This window comes from Platalea leucorodia (genome assembly GCF_965183815.1).
Source record: "Platalea leucorodia genome assembly, chromosome: 3".
NCBI classification, from domain to species: Eukaryota; Metazoa; Chordata; class Aves; order Pelecaniformes; family Threskiornithidae; genus Platalea; species Platalea leucorodia.
In genome coordinates this window covers 25,608,692-25,630,562 of record NC_138825.1, presented here as the reverse complement: position 1 = coordinate 25,630,562, position 21,871 = coordinate 25,608,692, and the positions used below count along the sequence as shown (strand labels likewise).

Genomic DNA, 21,871 nt, shown 5'->3' with positions numbered 1-21,871 from the left:
CAGAGTGAATGGCAGTCCTTGCATGCAAGATGTGGTACTCGGTTAGTCGATTAGACGTGGCTTTTATTATTCTAACTGGATATACTAATTCCATCCCTGCTGCCCATAGATCTACAGTGGGTCATGATTAACATTTAGCTCAGTGGTGGAGGGTGATAGCACATTTTTCAATGACTGAACCTATTTTCATTGCTCATTCTTTCCTTGTAAAAAAGTGGTGTTTTAACTAATTCAAATAATGCTGGTCCAGAAAGATACATTATTTTTGCTGTGGCTCCAAAAGCTTCATGATGTTACGATGGACAGGAACGTCAAAGATGTTAAAGATATGCAACTGGATATAAAATACATTAGTTATATGGAATAGTTTATTGTTAGGGCCCTGCGGGCATGAACATGCCTTCATTTCCCTGGCCAGCCTCCCTGGGAACCCCACCCACAACCGCTGCACCTTGCCTCCTGCTGCCCCTGGGCCTGGTTCACCCCCTGGCCCTGCCTGGGGCTGTCGAGGGACCTGTGTCCAGCACACGGCTTTGTTTGTCCAGCTCAGGCCCTGCGGGACCGTGCCGCGGTGGGCGAGGGACCCAGCTTCAAAACAGGGGGAAGCTGGGGTTTGGGGGGGTTGCATCATTTCCCTTACACTGGAGTACTTCCAAATTCTGATTCCTGGGATGGCCCCCCTAATAGTTGTTTACGCAGCTGGGGAGGTGCTTCACAGCTGAAGATGTGATGGGGTTAGGGCAGATGCAGGTACACCTACGCTGTAGCTCAGGGGGTGTGCTGAGGTAGCTCTGAGGTGGCTCGTTTGGGTGCCGACAGGAGAGGAGGACCAGCAGCACCCAGCCTGACGGACATCCGTGATGCTGGGGAAAGTGTCTCGCACCTCAGCGTTCCTTTTCGCCCCCATTGTGGCTGTCACCCCGTGTCTGCAATGAGGCAGTACGGGATGCGTTACGTTCTTTGCTAATTGAATTTTGCATGCTTATTTTCTCTACTGTTATTTTAGTGTTTCTACTTCTAATTAGTTGAAATTATCCAGAGAAACAGACTGGGTTGCAATATTAATATCGAATAGCTACAGAATACTGCTGCTGTTTCAATTTAGGACTAGATTCTCGGCTCAGCAACACAAGAGTAGCTTTAGCAAAATTAATAGCTCTGTCACATAAGGCATGGTTAAAAAGATTAAAATCTAGTCTTTTCATCTTGATCCTACTGGATCAATTTTTATTTTATTTTTATTTAGCAACACTCTCAAAGCACTTTTGCAAACTAATTTCTTATTTCAAGTTTGCTTCTTCAATGTACTTCTTTTCTTTCCACTTTACTGATTTACTTCCTTGCAGAAATTTTGAGCCTCAAGTTTCAAGCGGTGTTTAGTCAAAAAAGAGCTTACCAATGATTTACTGTACAGATAACTTAACACAAAACTAAATACACAGATACTAATAGCAGAGATTACAACCTTTGGATGCTTACATCAGTCGACACTGCCGGTGAACTACAAGTGGCACTGAAAATATTTTCATTCACTTCAATGCTTTACTCGTATTTCTGAAAGGAATATTCTCTTAGTGTGTATCAGGGTGTTGTACAACTGATAATTATATGCAAAATACTTGGGCACAAAGCTGTAGCACTTTTTTTTAGTACAGACAGCTTTACTGCTTTCCCTTGGGTTGCATTTGGATTTCAGTAATAGATTTATTCTTAATAATTCTAAGATAGGAATTCTTACTTTGCATAAATTCACTATTTTCTTGCCGTTGGAGGTTTTGCTGTGTTTACAACATGGCTGTTGCTGCCCATTCAGACTTGTTGTTTGTTTCTTTGCCATTTGACTGATTTATGATAAAGACAAACCCATCACTTATGACAATTTTTCATTAATTCCATGGGATTTTTTTGGCTCGGACTACAGGTTATTATCCTAAAATACTAGGAGAGGATGGTCAGCTTTCCAGCCTCTGAGCCGTAACCTAAACCTGGCATCCACAAGCTGCGCATGAGAGCGCTGGGCTGGCCAAGGCCTGGGCCTGGCTCTCAAGCTGGCCCAGCTGCAGCAGGGGTGGGCTGGCCACGGCCGGAGGCCCCTTCCCCTCATGTTTTGTGATCTCTTGCCCACCCCACCATCTTCAGTGGCTTTGCTTCCTCGCACCACTGGAGAAATGGATCACACAAGGGTCCCTCTGCCATCGCAGCCCTATGGTGGGGGAACCTGAATGGTGCCAGGCTTGCATGAGCCGAGTCCTGCCCTAGCCATCAAGCAGGCCGTGCCACCTGAGGCCCCCCATGACCTGATGAGCAAAGCTGCTCGTGACCGAAGCGCTTTGTCTTGGCAGCCCTTGCTGCTACTGTAGACAGGGGCTGTGAGGTTGGGGGCCAAGCCCCTTCCCTGGGGCACTCGCTGCTGGAGATCTGGGTCCAGGCCGGGACCCGGGGAGGCTCCCACCGCCCCGGCGAGCGGCGGTAAGCCTGGCAGTCGCCTCCCTGATGCCAGGCCACGGCGGGTGGGCTGACGGGGCCGCGGGCCGGGCGGTTGTCCCAGCGGGGTTTCGAGGCCCAGCGGGCCGAAGCTGCCCCGGTCCCTTCCAGCCAAGCCCGGCGGGGCCGCGCCCGCAGCGGGAAGACGACTTCCCGGGTGCGCAGCCGCCGGCCGCCCTCCCTCCCCGGTCACCGTCGGCTAATCCCCCGCCGCCCGGAGGAGGCGCTCCCCGCGCCGCACGGCGGGCAGGGGCAGGCGGCAGCGGCCCTGCGGCGTCCCGCAGAGCGCTAGGACCCGGCGGGCCCCGGCCGCGGCCTCCCCGCCGGCGGCGTACGCGGGCCGGGAGGGGAGCCCGGCGGAGGCCTGTCCCGGCGCCCCTGCCCTTCCCCGCGGCGGGATGCGCTCGGAGGCGGCGCCGCAGCCGAGCGGCCTGGAGAGGTTCGTCAGCGCCGGCAAGGGCCGGGGGCTGCGGGCGCGGCGGCGCTTCGCCGTGGGGGAGCTGCTCTTCAGCTGCCCGGCCTACACCGCCGTCCTGACCGTCAGCGAGCGCGGCAGCCACTGCGATGGCTGCTTCGCCAGGTAGGGCCGGGGGAGGCCTGGGGCGGGCCCGGGGGGCGGCGGCGGCCCGGCGGGCGGCGGCGGGGCCGGCCCCGGGGCGGCTTCTGGCGGTTCGGCCGGCCCCAAGCCAGCGGCGGGTGGGCCCGCCCGCGTCCCCCGGCCGTGGCCGTGTCAGTCAGCGGCGTGGCGGCCGCTGCTCGGCGGGCGGGCCCTCTCCTCGGTCCCGCGGCTGCGGGTCGCGGCGGCAGCGCCCCGCGGGGGGTTTGCCGGGGGGCTCCGGGGGCCTTTCTTGGCAAAACCTGCCTCCTCCTCGGCTCGTCGTTCTCTGGCGGCAGCGCCGTGGCGAAACTTTTAGCTCAGAACTGGGTTTCCTTGCTTAACAGTTCAGGAAAAAGGAAGAAAGAAAAAAAAAAAAAAAGTTTTGCTCGTCCCATGCTCTGGCAGTTACGTGGGGACCTGCATAACCTTGCTCTCACGGAGAGTTTCACTGATCCATCCAGTTTTGTAGTAACGTCATATTCACTGATTTTAATGAAGTTTTGACAAGGGAGAAAGGGTCTGCGATTGCCTTATGCACACTTTGCATTTCCATGGTGCGAATGGAATATATATGAGTGGAATATATATAAATATATATATCTTTATGTAATGAAACACGCAGAAATATCTGTACAGGCGAGTGCGGCGTGCGCTGCGGGCAGGCCTGCTGCTGGGCCTTGGTGGCTGCCGGCTCTGGCAGGCTGCGGGGGGCTCGGGTTTTCGGGGGGCTCAGCAGCTGCCCTCCTCGCCTGTGTGGAGGGGCGGTTTGACCTGCTGCAGGTATTCCAGGGGTTGCTGTGAACCTCTCAACGTCAGCTGCTGCAGCAAAAGAAAATGCACTTTAGGGTTATCGTTACAAAATTAGGCATGGATGTGATACTGTGGCATGTCACACCACACCGCATTTTTAAAAGGTATGGTACTTCCCTGACTTCTGGCAGCTTACTGAAGAATTGCAGTGCTTACCTGGTTATAACTCGGAGCAAATGTTTGTGTTTGCCTCAGTAAAGGAAAACAATTGTTGTACTTTTGCTGTTTTTATCAATATGTAAGTATTGCTTGCATATGTAGACTGAGAGGCAGACTGAAGAATATAATTATTACACTCTAGTCGGTCTTTTCATCTCTTGTCCTGTCATCTTAACTCACTTGTGCTTTGCATTTTTTTCTGCTTTCTCTTGACCTTGTCCTTTTTCTTTTCCTCATTACATTATCTACTTATATGACTTTTTCACTTCATTCACCCCTCTCTTTGCATATAAGCACCTAATATAGTCCTAGTGAAGTCAGTGAAGCAAGTCCCATTAATCTAAAGAACTGTAGAACTGAGGTGATTTTCCTCTCCTTCTTCACACTGGTGGCTTTTCCTAGCCCCTAAGTTTTTGGTTTTTTTTTCTCTTGTGTGTAACTACAAATTCCCTTGTGCCAAAGAAACTGGCTGGTTTTGTTTATCACATCCAGAAGATTTCGCTCTGTAAAAGGACCAAAGAATACTTTCCCTGCTCCATTAATATGAGGTAATATTGTAGATATAATAGTTATCTCATGGAATAGCTTTTAAAGGTCATCTCCAGGACCAGCCTATTTAAATGCTGCTTGTTCTCCATGCAAGCTTCTCCCATGGAGCTGTGGAGGAGCACAGTGATCAAGGAATATACTGGATGCAGTACCATAGCAGTTACAGTGGGGTAGTCTGAAACCTATTTCACACCAGGGTAATGAGGTTCCACTAAGAGGAAAGATATCTCAGTGATGTAACTTGATCTGCCAGTGCTCAAAAACGTGTTTTGTGTCTGTGCCCCATTGCGTTGACGCTGAACTGGCACATACCAGGTTCTGAACTGTGCCTGTTGAACTTGCAAAGAGTGTTAGGAGGAAGGTTGTGGGCTCAGCACTAGTCTTGGGAAGAGAAACTTTGCTAAGTGGTCATAAAACTGTTGTAGTGAAATGGGCAGAATGAGACTAGAACGTTGTATTTGCACCTGATAGTATTTGTTACTTTAGATACGCAGCTGTGCTTGGAAGTACATACTGTCAGCAAGAGGAGTCATGACGTTAGCCTGATTCATTTACGTTGCGTCTTCTACTTTGCAAGAACAGTCAGAGGATGTCAAGACTTGCTGTGCTTTATGGACCCTGAATGCCTGTGACCACTGAAGTGTTGTACGCTATTGTATTGTACGAGGACACTCACCCATGTTTTGCTCCAATGAATTTACCTCGGTTTAAGACAATTTTTTTGCCACTTACACTGCGGAGGGTGTGTAGACATTTGAAAGTATTCAGTACTGCTGAGAGATCGCTATTGCTGTCACACCAAAATGTCACGTGTTGGGTAACACATGCTCTGTGTTTGATGGGATCTGCTGCAACACATGCACCTTGAAGCAGAAAAGGACCTTCCTTGTGGCAGTTCCCTGTGTTGGGTTATATACAAATACAAAAAAAAGGAGAGCATGAGCCTTAGGTCACCTTAGAATACACAGATACCGGAGCAGAGGTTAGCAGGACAGTAAGAGGCTATGTGGTGACAAGAGATCAAACAGTGTATTTAATAATGCAACATATTTTCTTGGTGTTGGGAGGCGGTTACTGACAAAACAACGGTCGTGTTTTCTGTGACCGGACAGAGAAGCAATGGAACTGGCACAGCAGAAGGGAAGGGTTAATATTGGTGAGCAAGTATACAGGGCAATTGGGAAGTTTGGAAAACAAGGAAAAGTTAGCTATCGGTATGCATCATAGAGTGGCAAAAAACAATGCTGTTTGACAGACAGCGTCAAATAACACGTTTCCAAACACAGCAATTTATCAGGACAGCAAAGTGCTTTTGCATAATAACAGTTGTTAGGAAAAACTTGCTTTTGAAACTCTAAACAAATAAAAATAGCGTCTGCTATCAGAAGATGGGGTTCAAGCTGTAGTTGTACTGTTCTGAAGAAAACATGGTTTTCATTATGAAATGCAAAATATTGTGCAAAAAATGTGATACAGGATACATTTGTATTTCATTCAAATTTATGGACTAGAATAACTTCTGTTTTCTTTTGAAGGAAAGAAGGATTGTCCAAGTGTGGAAGATGTAAACAGGCCTTTTACTGCAATGTGGAATGTCAGGTATGGTAATGCAATTTGTGAGGATGTGGGGGGAAGGAGGGCGGGGGTTGCTGAACCTTTTTTGTTTGTGTTGCATTGATAGTCTCTAATTGTAGCTATGGTTAATAGTAGTCCAGTCAGTTTCAGCATCCCACAGATGCTGACCATGGAGTTGTGCATTGGACAATTACAGGATTTGGACATGGTCTGCATGAGTCTTTGAAGATCAGTAGCTTGGTACCACTGAGACTTTGATTAGAGCTGTCTGTCAGCCCACTAATTATGTCTGTGTTACTTCTTTCTTTAAGGACAAACCAGATAGATAATTTAACATTAGCTCACTAAACTGGTAAGAGAGTCTGTGTCTAATGGAAAAATCAAGTCACTAAATAGCTATCTTAAGAGATTTTTGTTGGTTTTTTTTTTTAGAATTTTTGCAAATACTTTGGGTGGCCACAGCTGAGAGTAGTCATAACCATTTGAAACCTACCGTGCTTTCTCCTGAACTCTCTCATTCTGGCAACTTTTATTCTTTTTGTATACTTTATTTTCTAAAAGCCCCTGAAAATAGAATATAAGTGTGCACTAAAGGAGAGCAATATGAAGATGTCCAAAATATTTGCATGCAGTTTTAATTCAATTTTTACTTCAGACTAGAATAAGCACCTTTCAAAAAAAAAAAAAAAAAAATTGCCAGAACTAGTATCTAGCCTTTGTGGGCTGTCAGCTTGATATGGAAGAATTATCCGGTGTATGTGTGAAAAACTCAACTGGATTGCTAGCTAAATAATGTAAGCTATGTGAGATCGGTGGTGCTGGGCACAGAGTATGGAACAGTGCTCGTGAGGGATTTGAGTCACCAAAGGTCTGGCGTGCAACTATGTGTTAGCTATAAATAATCCAAACCTTCTCCTACATGGTAGCGTGCTGTTGAGTGTGTGGGTTGCATGCAAAGTATTCTCCATTGTCATTATCTGGACGGAGATGTTGTGGTTTGTGCTGTTTGGTTCCCAAGCGCTTTGGAGATGGCTACCACTTTTATTTCAAGGATGTGTCTTATTCTCCCATTGCACAAGTTGCAAAGTGAGCCTAGCCTCCCCTTAGTTTTCCTTCTGTTGCCTCCCCAGATTCCTGCTTTCCCACAGTGTCTTAGTGAATTGTGGGTGAATCGAACGGCCTTTTGGTTTTGAAATACCAGGAGGACTCAAAATGCTTAAAAGTAGTAAGTTTTTTTACAAAATTTGCAACAGTTCACAGAATATTGAAAGACTGACAGCTGGCAGTTGCTGGGAAGAAAGAGAACACTTACTGTATGAGCATTCTTAAGGCTCTTGAGAGAAATCTGGATGAGTTTTAAAGGTAGTGTAGAGAAACCCCATGATTCATTCATGAGAAATGCTTATTTGTAAGAAATGTTTCCATATGACATTATTTCTTAGGAAGCTTTTAACTACATGAGTGAAGGAAATACTTGAACAAAGCAATTTATTGGCCGTTTAGCGCTTTTTATCTGAGATTGTGAGTTTCTTCTCTTACCATATAAAATTCACAAAGGTTTCTGAAGCAGGTAAGCAAGATTTACTGAAGCAGGAAAGCTCAGTGATTTGTGCTGGGGAAAACAGCAAGTAGATATCATGGTGGAAGTAGTAGAACTTATTTCTGCTGCTCCATGGTCCTTTGCTTTTACCTCCAAGTCCCTTCTTCAGTCCCTCCCTCCGTGTCCTGACTTCTAGCCTTGACAAAGTTAATACTTTTATATTTAAGAAAAAGGAGGGTTTTTTCCTCTCTTTCCCCTCAGTAAAGTCTTGTACATGTATTGCCTTCTTAATTTGATTTTTCTAAAAATTTTTTTTTTTGGTGGTCAGAATACTCTTTCTCTAGTGGGGCATATTCCCAGAATAAAAAAACTGAACTGCTCAAACTGAGTGTCCTTAAGACTGCAGGGGATGATGCTCAGCAAAATCCTGTCTGTCTACTAAGTTAATGAATTAAAATCTTTTCTTCTTGTTGGTGTGTAGTATGATGTTTTAGATGTAAAGGCATTTTCAAGATGTTGTGATGTCTAGACAATAGTATGACAAGCACAGGTACTAGCACTTCACTCTTACTGGTGATATGCATATGACTTTTGACTCCCTAGTTGATAGAACATTATCTTCCATGTTTTGGGCCCTTCTGAGTCAGTCTGATGAAATTTATGAATGTTGCTGAGATTGAATTCTTTGACATTCTTTCAAAGTTACCTTCAAGCATAATATTCTCTAGAAAGCGGTCTCCACTGACTGTACGTGCTGCACAGACAACCTGCACTGCATCTTCATCCCTGTCTTGTTCAAAGGCACTTTTCAGCAGTTCAGCAATTCTTTGTCAAAGCCAAAAAGGACGTCAGTGCCTTGATACTGAACTTGTAACACTGGGATGTGCAGTAAATGTGTCCCTTTTGCCTCCATAGATGTGAGACTTCTTCATGCAACGCTGATAAGAGGGCAGGGCTGTACTTGAGAACTGTGATGGCATTGTTCATTTGATTTTTATTTTTTTAAGTTAATTTTCTCTGTAAATCCATGTTTTCTTTGCTTAGTTCAGCAAATTACATGTATCCAACAAGGACATGGTATGATTTTATATGTTGGTTAGTACCTTGTTACTCAATATAATTCAGTTTGACAACTGTTTATCACATGAAGTATACTGTATGGGATAGAAAACCAAATTTTTTGAGCTCAGTCTTTTCTTACTTAAAGACCTGCTATACCACAATTCATAGGAATTCTTTCTAGTGGTGGGGAGAGATGGATCAGAAGGAGACAAGAGAAAGGTGCCAAAGTGTGCAGCGGGAAACAAATTTTTTTATGTCTTTTTCAGAATTAATGGATTTTATCACTGCAGACATCATCCTCTCTCTAGTGTGTTTCTGTTTAATAAGATTTTTTTTTTTTTGTCTTTCAGAATAATGTGGTTATTGAAAGTAAAGTTAGTGACACTGCGTGTGTTTCCCACTCTGTTGAGCCATATAGTATCCTTGTTTTGAGGTTCTTAAAATAGTTTCCAAGCATTTAATGAATGAAGCCTCACAGCAGCCTTTGCGGCATTTCTTTTTTTGCAAATGGGGTATAGGTACACAAAGATACATTGACTTGCTGAAGATCCCCCAGGTGGTAAAAGAGCACATCTCCTGCCATATGGCTGGGTGTTTGATGCATTGACCAAGTCCTGCTTTGCAGTGTAATTCCTTTGCCCTGGTCGCTGGGAAAGGTGGTGTCACACCGTAGTGTGAGGGACTGAACCCAGGGGAAGACAAAGTCTTGCAGTAATATAGTGGCTGATATGTTTATCTATATGCACGTATATGCGCTTACGCTGGCCCTGGCACAGTTCCCTTAGTGCTAACGTGTCTTTTGCCTGTTTTGGTCTGTTATTTTGCTTTTAAGATAGATAACCTTAAGTTTGACCTATATTAAGCTGGATGTTTGCATAGACATAGATTCAGTCTCAGATGCAGAGCAGGTGAGAGTGGAAGTTGTCTTTGCTGCCTGTCCTTGCTGCCTTGAATGTTTTGTGGGTTAGTAGGATCTAGCCTGGGTTTGCTGCGTCTTTCTTTTCCCAGCTCCTAATCCCGTTCTCTTTTTAAAAGGGTTTGTGATTTCCAGCTGATTCATACTGTTCTGCTCTCCAGTATTGCCTCCTCGAAGCACAGGGCTGTTATTATAGTAGTGGCTTTCAGACCCCATCTGCAGCTGTTTGGATCTTGACTTCTTAAATTATAATAATTTTAGTCTAACAGCAGGAGACCTGTGCTCCTTTTTTCTCCTCAGAGATTAGCTGCTGAAACACTCTGGAGAGAAATGTTTTAAGAGGGTTACGTGGTTGCAATTGTGGAACTGGTGAACTTGAACCAGCTACTGGAGCCCCTCTTTCTGTTATTACACATAGCTATTATTTATCCCAGACACAGTGGAGATCAGCTAGCCAAAGTGCAGAAAGAGTTGTTTTGGAACAATAAATATATTTTGGAAAAAATATTTATGGGCTTTTCTTAACATGTCACGTTAAAGAGTCCTGTAGTTGGTATTTCTGGAGTGAGGGAAACATGTATTTTTAACCAGCTAGTATGCCTCAAAATGTAGTTGTAGACTTGGAATTAGCATCAAGCAGATGTGTTTTAAATGGGACCTTGTAGAAATTGCCCACTCCTCTATGGTGAGCTGTAGAAAAAAATATGAAATTCTTGCTGTAATGATTCTGCACAAGAGGAATCTGATGCTGCAAGACCCTGCTTAAGATTGCCTTGGGGAAGTGTCTGTCCCCCTGTCTGAAAACTTTCTCCATGTAATTTTCTTTGCTAAATGTCTCCTGTGAACCTTTTGGAGCTGGGGTTGTTTAGTCTGGAGAAGAGGAGGCTGAGGGGAGACCTTATCGCTTTCTACAACTACCTGAAAGGAGGCTGTAGCGAGGTGGAGGTCGGTCTCTTCTCCCTAGTAACAAGTGACGGGACAAGAGGAAACGGCCTCAAGCTGTGCCAGGGGAAGTTTAGGTTGGATATTAGGAAAAACTTCTTCACTGAAAGGGTGGTCAGGCACTGGACCAGGCTGCCCAGGGAAGTGGTTGAGCCTCCATCCTTGGAGGTATTTAAAAGGCAGGTAGACGTGGTGCTTGAGGACATGGTTTAGTGGTGGACTTGGCAGTGATAGGTTAATGGTTGGACTCGATGATCTGAAGGGTCTTTTCCAACCTTAACGATTCTATGATTAACCCACAGAAGTCAAATACCCTCCGTGGCCCAGCATTTGGTAAATCACGGTAGGGAAGGATGGCTGTGAGATGTGTGAAACTTACCTTCACTGCTTGGTGAAGGACTCTATCTGAGAACTTTACTGGATAATGTCAGACATCAGAAGTTGCCTCACTGAAATTTGATTAGAGTTGGATGCCATTTGAGCATAATTGGGCCTTAAGCTTTTGAAGAAGTGGGCTTAACCCCTACACTGGCTTGCCCAGCATTTCTGTCTGATGTCTGTGTTTCTTTTGATCAAGTGAAATACAACAAATTTTACATCCTATTGAAAAAGTCCATGTGAGGAAAGAGGTGCAAGGACATTTGTTTGGACTTAAGTCTTATTTTTTTTGAGTACTACGTTTTGTTGTTTGGGGTTTTTTTTATGCTGAGCTATATGTCAGTGTTCTGGGAATTAATCCAGTATTCCTGGACGGTAGAATCGTTTTGAAGAACTTGGTGGAGAAGATTGTTTCCATGCTTTGATGTGAAAAGCATAAGCTTTAAAGAACTTCCCTTCCAAAAATGTTGTCACTCACTCCTAAATGAAGGGAAAAATACTGCGGATGTAATGAAAATAGGAAGAAAATATCATTAATGTAGCATTAGGGATTCAACAAGAACAATGCTACCTGTTATAATTCAAACTACTTATAGAAAACCGTGGAAAAGAACACAAAATACAGTCCTGCTGTGATCGCAGGGAAAGCTGCTGTCACAGTGTTTCCATCCCAGGTACTACTCAGTCATCAGTGCTCTCTCTTCTTGTGGTGTTTCAGGCTTTTATCTCATTTCGCACAATTCAGCCGTATCTTGTCCCTTTAACCTCCCTACTAGTTCATATAACTCAGTATGATTCTGCCTGGGGAAAGATTTTAATTAACAATGCGTAAAGAATAAAGGGAACAAACGGATTTTTAAAAACACTGCTTTGAGACAGGCACTTGATTTTGCATTTTGATTTTTTTTGTTTTGTCAGGTAATCTCTCCTGTTTATTTAACCAGTGTGTACGGACGCGGGTGCTACAAAACTTCAGGTTCTGTGCCTTCGCTTCTTGCACACCCAGCAATCACACTGAAGCTGACGGGCATCTTGGGTGTGCAAGAAGGGGTGAGAGATGAGGTCTCCCTCTTTCTCTCTTCTTAGCCTTTAGCCTGTGGATTCCTAAGCAAAGGCTATCAGGAATTTTCCAGAAAGAGGTCTTGGGGCATACATAGGAAACAGGCCTCTCGGGGGACGCGTTTTGTAGTGTGACAGCTGTAGGAGAGTTGAGAGTGTAATTTCACATGACATGATTGCAGTGTAATACACTATTTTGGTTCTCCTGGTTTGTATTGCCACATCCTCTTAGAACGTTTACACTGGAGCATATTTCAAGCAGCCTGTATGTAGGTTTTTTTTGGGAGTACTGTACTGAGATATCAAGGACAATGAAGCTGATATTGTGAGGGATTGAATACCCTTGCAGTGTTCCACTGCTTCAAATCCTACATGAGGCTGGGGCAGGTGTTCACCTTTCTTTTCCTAATAAAATAAACTCCTAAAGCTGCCCATGCCCAGGGCAATCAAAATGGCCATTTTCAATGGAAGAACTTTTTGATGTACTAACTCTGAAATTAGTGATCTTAGCTTTTGTTTTGATCTGCAAAACCTGTAAATAAGTGGAACAGCAAAGGCAGGAGACACTGGTGGTCCTGATTCAGCTAAGTATGTGCCTTGGGTTGTCATGTGGCCTCCAGCTACGGCTCCCACAAGGCCTGCATCTCCCAGTAGACCTGTATCCTATCTACTGGTCCTGTGTAGATGTTTTAGATAGCCTAGGGTGTCTCAAATGGCTCTTGCCATCAGTGTTTAGGCAGCTGAGAGAAACTCTGTGTTTCTTCTCTTCCTGCCACTCAGTCACTCTGATGGGCTATATTGAATTTTTTTTTTTAATATTTTTAACTTTTTTTTTGAGTGGGCTAACACTGGGTCTGTGATACTGGATGAATCACAGTAAGGGGAATTAAGAACTTTCTGGAGGCTGCAAAATTAAGTTTTCGCTTTCAATCAATTATAAATTTGTGGGATTTCTTGTGATTTCTTCCCTCCACTACCATTTTCCACCAGTTTAAATCTGGTCTGAAAACAAAACTTGATAGTCCCTATACAGGTGGAACACTATAGGTCTGTTCTAACACACTGCTATAAATGTGTGTCTGGGATGAGATACAGAAATAAACAGCTGCATTGCTTGAATGTAGAAATAAGAATATTTCCATGTTCGAATAAATAAATAAAATGAAATTTGACGCAGTCTGGGGACAGCCCGTGCCAGGCTCTGTGTGCCAGTGCAGAGTGTTAATCTGTGATTCTGTGCTCATCTTTGAAAGTTTCTGTTGCTTTGGAGGGAATCTGTAGGGTGCCAACAGCCAGTGGCTTGTGCCATCGCTCCAAGTGTTATTGTATGTTGAGCTAGGAATATGCTATGCATTCTTAACTGAAAGGTGTTTGTCTTTTAGTGTGTTTTCATTGCCTAGCTGTACTCTTACTCTGCAGCATTTAAGGAAAAAATCTGATAATTCTATTCAAAAGGTCTGGTTTTGACCTTACATATACCGATTCTTACAGTGATTGTGAATCCATTGACTTCAGACACATTACTCCTGATTACACCAGGGTCATCTCATAATGAGGGGCCAAGGTATTAAATGGAAATGAACCCCATAAAGCCATCAAGCTCAGACCTACTCTGTCCTCACATGCTTGATCTGAACAATAAGAACTGGTGATTTATAAATCATGTTGTCTGTTTGCTTCTTCGTCATTTAATTCTTTTTTTCCGTTGAATAAATGAAGATGTTCTGACCTTAACCCATCCCTTGTGCATTTGTTTGAAAAAAGCAGGATAGCTGTACCCCTTAAATGTGACTCAAGCTTTTGTTCAGATTTAGTGAGCGTCATCTTATTTTTTTAAAGGAAACACATTTCACTTGACCTCTAGGATCTGGCAGGACTTGCTGCATCCTCTTTTTCATCACTTTATCTTCATGGCTTTTTTTTTTTTTAATATTTTTCTACATTTTCAGAAGGAAGACTGGCCAATGCACAAGCTAGAGTGTTCCGCCATGTGTGCTTTTGGGCAGAACTGGAATCCCTCGGAGACCGTGAGGCTAACAGCGAGGATCCTTGCCAAACAGGTGAGCAGGAGGCTGGACTTGGGAGGTACATTCCTACTCTGGGTGCCAGGGAAGGCAGGAAAATGAAAATTGACCGACAGTAACTGTCCCCGCAAAGCACATAGATACTAGCTTCCTGTGTACAGACGGGTGTCATGTAGAGCATGAGCAGCTGAAGGAACTGACCATCAGACCACTGCAGCAGCATCGGGGCCACCATAGTCCAGCTGGAGACTTTTGGGGGAAGATGGCAAAAGGCTAGTGAGGTTTTAAGCTGTGTAGCTGTAACTTATGGTCAAGGTACTGTTGAACAGAGTCTGGAAAAGTTTACTGATAGTTTCACAGTGTGCATGGTGCTTCAGCCTCCATTCTGGTAGGCTGGAGCTCTTGGTTACGTGTGTGGGCTAGCACCAAGGCCACGTTGGTGAAGAGAAAGAAGAATGAGACTTGGTATATGTGGTTGAATTCTGAGGAACGCTCCTAGTGTTATATGCCTGCAGACAGTGGCATCTTTATGAAACAGTTGTCTGTTGTACTGTGTAGAATTGTGTAGTGTGTAACTCCCAGTACATTTGTGAGTCAAGAACACTTCTGAGGTATTCAGGTTTAAATGTTTATGATTACTGGAGTTAACTGGTGAAAAACAAAGATTGAGAGAGAAATCTCAGGCCCTTGGTCTTTGGAGGAAAAAAGATACTATTAGTAAGGAAATAAGATTGCAATGTCAACCTCCAATTCAGTGTTCCCTAACTATATGGGTACTGAGGATAACACAAGTGCTTACAGGGAGGGGACGGGATTCATGAGTTTCAAGGTTATTATGATGTGTATCTTTGTGGAGCTCTAAACTCTCTCCGCAAAAACAAATCCTCTTTGAAGCATATTTGTTTGATTGAGGTCTGCTTATGTGACAAGGGCAACCTGGATACTGTATGTAGTGAGGATTTTGGTGGCCTGCTGGGAAGGTAGGTGCATACTTGCTGTGCGTGTAGATGTGTGTGTGTGTGAATGTATGTGTGTGTGACTTAATTAAGGCATGGTTTAGTGGTGATCCACAAACAAAATCGAATGTTTAATGACAAAAAGTCATTGGAATAAATTTGTGCTTTTATTGCTTACAGGGAGGGGGGAGAACCCTACATGTCATATAAAAGCTAAATATGCAAACCGTAGTCCCTGAACCTCAGCTGCTGGGCCACCTGCAAAGCCATATTTAATGGCCAAGATTACAAAGAAGTGGCCTTAGGCCAACAATGGAGCATTGCTTTTGAACTCTGTCAACAGTCAGTTTATTCACTTTCCTCAAAGCGAAGCCTGTCTCCTGCCTGCTTGCTATTGTTAGCAGCTTTCTGGGTGTCTAGAACAAAGCAAATGACATATTTAAAATACTCTTCAGTTTATGTATATAAATTTGATAGGAGTTAATCTTTGGCTGTCTAATTTGGTGGAGAGAGAATATTTCTATGGCTTTACTAAGGGTAGTCAGTTTAACTCATTGCTGTTCATCAACTTCTATAAATTCCATACAGTGTGGATTTGGGTTTGTTTTACAGGTAGGAGTTGCCAGCTTATGAATGAATAGACAAAACTGCCTACTTAAAAGATTAAAATATTTTCGTGTTGCTTTTTTCCCCATATTGCTAGAAAACTCACCCTGAAAGAACACAGTCAGAGAAGCTGCTTGCTGTAAAAGAGTTTGAATCACGTAAGTACAAAAGGCTTGCAGGTAAACAGAGGCAGTTATCTATATGCATGATCTGTTTTACCCCCTGGCCCCCCTCCATCAAAACCTTTCAGAGCATCCCACTCCTGTTGGAGGAAGGGAGTAAACAAAGAAAATTGTGGTTGTTCGTTTTTTGAAAGTGCACTGCTCTTCTTTCTTTCTTCCTTTTTTTTTTTTTTTTTTTTTTTTTTTTTGTTACTTGTGGGGGCTGTGAAACAAGGGTGAAAACCTAGACAGAATTAATTATGTGGCATACATCCATCTCCTGGCTTTTCTGGTACTCTAGTGTCTTTTGAGAATTGTAATGTTGTAAAATTAAAATAGCTGGTATTTGTTACCAGGAGGCATAAAATCAGAGACAGCACAGTTGCTTGATGGTGACAGTGACTAAGGGGCTAATTGCAGAACCCTCTGGACTGTGCTTCAGTATCTGTCACTGCCAGTCAAATCTGACATGTTATATATGATTGTGTTGAAATTCCATGTCCTAAATGCTCCAAAATAATCCAAGGAAGGAGATGAGGCAATGGCTTGCTTTTAACTGGAAGGCTACTGTTTACGTCCGGTGAGGCAGAGTTAGAAGTTGAGCAGCTAGGGGAATAGTAACCATCCTGGCATAGCTTTTACTGCTCTGTTGTTTCTTTCTTGGTGCTGGGGGTAATGTACAAGGAGACAATAGGTTTGTATATTCATGTTTCTGACTCTGATGGTTTCCAAAACCCTTTATAAAATGCTGAATAAATGCAGTCATTGCTAGGGCTTGAGGCAGCAGAGTAACCACACATAGCAAGATTACAGTCTTATTTGGTTCCTGGACAAAAGCTCCTGTCACAGCTGTTGGGACAACTGGGGAAATAAGGGGGAAAAATGCCAACATTTGACTTTGCCTAAGGCAAGGATAATTTTTACAGGTAGGTTAGTAGGACTGAGGTTGAGGAGGATGGGTAAGTGCTGAAGTAATTTCTGTATATTCTTCTGCATTGCAGCTTGTCTTCAGTAATTTATTTGTTTGGGAGCTAAAAGGCTGAAATGATTTTATCTTGCAGTGTCCCCCTTATCCCCTAGGAGCCCTTGTTTCGTTTCTGGTTTTGTTAGTAAGAACTCCTTGTTCCTTCTGCCTTGTTGACTATCCCCATCTCTTAGCACACTTTTGCCATGTTCAGCGGTTGCCTTACTCTTTGCAACACGCTGCACAGAAGAGGAAAAGGCACCTGGCTGTCAGTTGGAAGCTCAAAATTTCTTATTTCTCATTCGTCCTAATTCTCGTCAAATTGTCCCATTTCATTTTCCTCAGTGTTTTTTGTGACTCTCCTGTCATTCGCATCTGCTCTTACAAATCATTTCCCCCTTCTGCCACTGTTTTACAGCCTTTTCTCTTCCTGCATGTTTTTTTCTCCACTGTTATTTTGAGTGGGAGAGGGGAAACTGATGAGTTGCTGGCTCTCTTAGAGCAGGAGTGAGCTGGTGACACTGCCAGTGTGAGAGAGAGGATTAGGAAAAAAAACTTTCCAACACTCTGCTCTTGAGGAAAGAGAAGGGACCAGAAGTATATGGTCGATCACCTAGCTTGCTCTGCGTGGACCAAGCAGAAAAAAGATTCAGTGGCCACAGCTTTGGCTAGAACCTGTTGTGGGCCTGATGGTAAATCTCTGAACAAACCCATAAGGGAATACACTTGGCAGGTGTGCTGGGACATTTCCACTGATGTTCCTGCTGTCCTCTATTATCCTTAGATATCTGCAGGTTAAACGCACCTCTGTTGTTGGTCACCTTGCAGCCCATGGAGACATGGGCATTCTCAGGTAGTTCATAAGGTCGTGTTAGACAGCTGAGGGTAGCTACCCACAGTTGATAGGCTTCTAGAGGGCCAGGGCTGGCTGGTCTGTTTGCTAGGGTTAGCGAATGCATTTTAAACACTGTGACCCTTCTCCCAAGAAAGGGAAATTTGTGTCCAATTACCTGCTAATGTAAAGATGTTAGAAAATACTTTTTAATACTGCATGTTCTTGTAGTGCACCTGTGGCTTTGGCAGAAGCAGCATTACATTTATGGAAGAACAGACACTTTGTGCAGTACTTCCAAGTAGCTGTTCCTTGAGGGGTTTCTGTTTAAGTCCGGGCCTGTTCTAACCTAAGTGTAGCTGCAGTTCACGGGGGAGTGTTCCTGTTACTGAAATGGAATGTATTCTTTGTCCACAGACCTTGACAAACTAGACAATGAAAAGAGAGAGCTGATTCAGAACGACATTGCCGCTCTTCATCACTTTTACTCAAAGCACTTGGAGTACCCTGACAATGCTGCCCTTGTAGTTCTCTTTGCACAAGTAAGTTGGCTAGAACACAGCCTGCTTAGATGGATAGTGCTGTAGGATTTTAGCCTTTGTGAAAGGGGAAAAATGTTAACGGCAATGGAAATGGTAGCTCTTTGCGTATCTTCGGGAGAGCTGAGTGTGCTTGATGGAGAAGATCCACTTCCTTGACCAGAAGTGGCTGGACATGCCCCATTTCAGTAGTGAGGGGAGAGACTCTTGTCTGCAGACTTTCTATGAGGTGCTTCTCAAACACTGAAGAAAAGGGGAAACAGCCTGCATTAGACCCTGTCAATGTTAGGTTTCTTGTGGGCCACGCGTAGCGCAGCTGTTATTGGACTTGTGTGGAAGGCTGCTGGTTTGAGACCCTGCAGAGGCAAAACCTTCATTCAGGCTTCAAACTTGTGGAAATCCTTGCTGGTCAGGTCGTCGTTGTGTTTGACCTTCACAGGGAGTAAACTTCAGAGAAGTAGAAAGAGCAGTCTGCAACTTTTATCTGGTGTGTGGCTTTTAAATGCAGTCGGGTAGTGTGGTCATCTGGAGAGATGAAGGGAAGGCAGGATGTCCTGTTAGATAACTTCTGAAATGTGCCACCTCTTTTTTCTCACCTGCTTTTCATACGCATCTAAATTGAATGTATTGTAGTGGATGGAATAACACACCAGTGGAATACTGAAAGATCCATTTTCTTCTTTTTCCTCCTGTAGTTCAAAATAAGCTAGTTTTAAACTTAAACGTCCGAGTAAAAAGTTTAATACTTTTTGAGATCAGGGCAAATGTTGACTGCTGTGATGAAAACCAAGATGGCAATACCCTGGTTGGGAGAGCTGGGCATCTACCAACAAGGAAGCACGGTTAATATTACCTTAATACAGAGGTACTGTTATTTTGTAGGGGAATTATTCTTCAGCATGTTTAGCATCTGCTCATCATCCATTGTGTTGTTTCTAATTACACATTTCCCTTCAATGAAAAGGTTTTTTTTCTGTTTTGAAGACTTTACAATTTATATTTGTCAGAGGGATACTTCAAAGACAACAGTACATCCAGTTTCTTGTGGTGTTTCTGAATATTTTGTTAGAATGTTGCCAGAATCCCCAAAGATTACATTATTTTTGCTGTAATGACTTTTGCTTCATGTGCTGTCCTGGACGAGCTCCACCAGATCACAGTACTTTAACTGACTTCTGTGAACTGCTGACTCCCAGATCTGATATTCCATCCAGTCTTCTCTGTAGATGTCTAATGTCACCCTTAGGTGTCACCTTAAGCTCATCCTGATCATCAGGCAACTCTGCCACTGTGGACATTGCAGTTTTTTTGAACTAAAATCTCCAAAGGTCATCTGGATGCTCCTCAGAAGTATTTTACAGGACACAACCTTTTGAGCTTTTAACTCCAGCATAAATCTTTCTAGAAGAAGGGGAGGGAAGTCTGTACTAGATATGTGCAAAGATGTTTCCTGATAATGAGTTAACTTGACCTAAAACCAATAGTATGGATATGCTGCTGCTCCTTTGTTTTGCTTCAACACTTTCTCTGGCCTCATGCTGTCTACTTTGCTTGTCCATTCGGCAGTCGTTCTCCTTGTAGCTCAGGGCAGTCTTTTGGGACTTTGATGCCTCTGACTCCTTGCTCACTGCTTTTTGTGGGCTTTGTCTGACATTGTTTCTTACTCAACACAGCTAAGGTGTAATCGATCCTTTTGAGTGGAGCAAAGATTTTTGTCCAAACCGTCCTTGCCTTTCATTGCTCTCTTCCCCAGCTGTTGGTATTGTTCTGCTCTCTTTTTTCCCTGTGGAACATAGCTCTCGAGACTGGTGCTCTTCCTCTTCAGTCTCACCTTGTCATACTCTTCAAACAGTTTCTGTCTTGTCTCAAGTTCCAGTGTCTCATCCTTTCTTTGAAGACCTTGCATAATTTTGTGCCTCCCTTTGCACGTTCTCTTTTCCACCATTGGGAAGAACCCTGAGCTCTAGTTTTCTCACTGTTGTCTCTTTGCTCCCTCCACATTCCCTTTTTTAGTCATGCATTCATCTGGTGAAACCAGTGGTATCTCATCCCTTCTAATTCCTCCTCTTGTGTCATTTCTGGTATGATGCATTCAAGAAGTGGGTTGTCTCTGGCTTAGTTGGAGGGGAGTTGATGATAACTCACTACATATTTTTAAATATTTCCCTGTGATTCAGAACCATCAAGCTGTTCTTCATGTCAGCCTTTGTAGCCTTATGTTCTTACTTGCTGTTGATATAATCTTTCCCTTCTATTGTTTTTGTATTCAGCAATTACATTTTGGTTTTGGTTCAGGTATGCTCATACATTGGCTAGTGCAGTAGCATGCTCATCTTGAGAGACTGCGAGCCTTTGGATGCTACCTTGCTAAAAATAGCAGGATAAAGATCAAGCAAAGATAGCAACGATACCAGTGAGTGAATCAGAGAAACAGGACACTTTCCTTAGTTGTGAACTCATCCTGAACAGTTCATACCTGAGGAGTGGCTTTGGGAAGTATTTGTATATTTCTAAAATCCAATCCAAGCTGCATTCCAGCTTGTGGGGCATATCATTTTTGGTAGCGTTTGTTGTCAATCCTTGCCCTTCCAGAACAAATAGTTACACTGTACTTGATTGACTTTTTCTGTGCCCATTGTAGCTTCAGCTGGTCTTGGCCACGTGACATTAGTTGTTTTAGTGCTTTTCTGGCACTTCTGTGAACAGTTTGATGATTGTAGGGAGATGGTGGTGAATGTGGAGAGGGTTCTCTTTATGTTGGCATGTATGTGACTCGCAGTGAAAGTGGAATAACGTACTTGATTGAGGTGCGTTTTGGTCACTTAGTCACACAAACCACACGAAACAAAGCTGAAACTCATGTAAGGTTCCCTTGTTTAGTGAGAATAAAAGAGGGAGAAGGCTTTAAAACCTGCTTGAATCTATTCTGCAAGAAAGATTTGTGAACAAGCTCTTTTGATCTTGAGTCTGTTTAAATTGGGAATACACTTCCTCTCATACTCTGTCTTTTTTCTGTCCCCTCCTATTCTATGTCTTTATTAGGTTCAAGTCTTTCTCACTACCTTTTTTGTTCTTTATATGTGCTTTAGCAGTAGCTGATACATGCAACCCTTGATGCCAGATGTCATTGTGGCAAGTCTCTGTAACATACGCTCCATTAAAGCTCTGTACCGCCACAGCCCGGCTGAGTTCACTGCTGTTCATCCCTACATTGCTCCTTTCGTGTGTAGTTCTGCTTCGGCCCTTTACTTGTCATGGCCAAATGAAGTCTCTTTGCTCTGTCGGAGTCAGACTTTTTTGTGTTTGCAATGGTCTTGCTTTGTCTGACACTCTTTCTAGCACTCTTTTCAAGCCTCAGTTCTCTTGGTTAGCCTTCCAAGGAGCAGTCCCCTAGATGTTGTGTCCTGAGCAGGTACAAGTGTTGGACTGTCAGTGCTTTCGTGTCCTGCACATTCCTTTGGCTAGGGACTTTGTCCTCACTTCACTTTTTGAGATGTCACATAGCTCCCTGTGAGTACTGGTGAGGTGGAAGGAAAATTGTAAGCAAATTACTGCAATTGACTTTGAAGTATGAGAATGTGACATGTGGAGTACTTAGCTGACCAGAAGCTGATCTAGTCTGTTCCTCCTTTTCCTTAGGTTAACTGTAATGGCTTCACAATTGAAGATGAAGAACTCTCTCATTTGGGATCAGCCATATTTCCTGAGTAGGTTGAT

The 21,871-nt window shown here is 43.7% G+C and overlaps 1 protein-coding gene across 3 annotated transcripts in view; it reads left to right on the top strand.

The window, feature by feature from the left end:
- The first annotated feature begins 2,780 nt into the window (after positions 1 to 2,780).
- The window catches only part of SMYD2 (SET and MYND domain containing 2), a 30,177-nt gene continuing 11,086 nt past the window's right edge, over positions 2,781 to 21,871 (top strand). For 2 of the 3 annotated variants that reach the window (XR_014227552.1, XM_082305424.1), the window contains exons 1-6: positions 2,781 to 3,064; positions 6,136 to 6,199; positions 14,022 to 14,132; positions 15,756 to 15,816; positions 18,033 to 18,157; positions 21,794 to 21,861. Coding sequence is in view for 2 of the 3 variants with exons in the window: in XM_082305424.1 (XP_082161550.1) it covers positions 2,883 to 3,064; positions 6,136 to 6,199; positions 14,022 to 14,132; positions 15,756 to 15,816; positions 18,033 to 18,157; positions 21,794 to 21,861 (611 nt within the window). In the remaining variant the exon portion in view is untranslated. The remainder of the gene's footprint in view (positions 3,065 to 6,135; positions 6,200 to 14,021; positions 14,133 to 15,755; positions 15,817 to 18,032; positions 18,158 to 21,793; positions 21,862 to 21,871) is intronic. The other variant, XM_082305425.1, reaches the window with a different exon arrangement.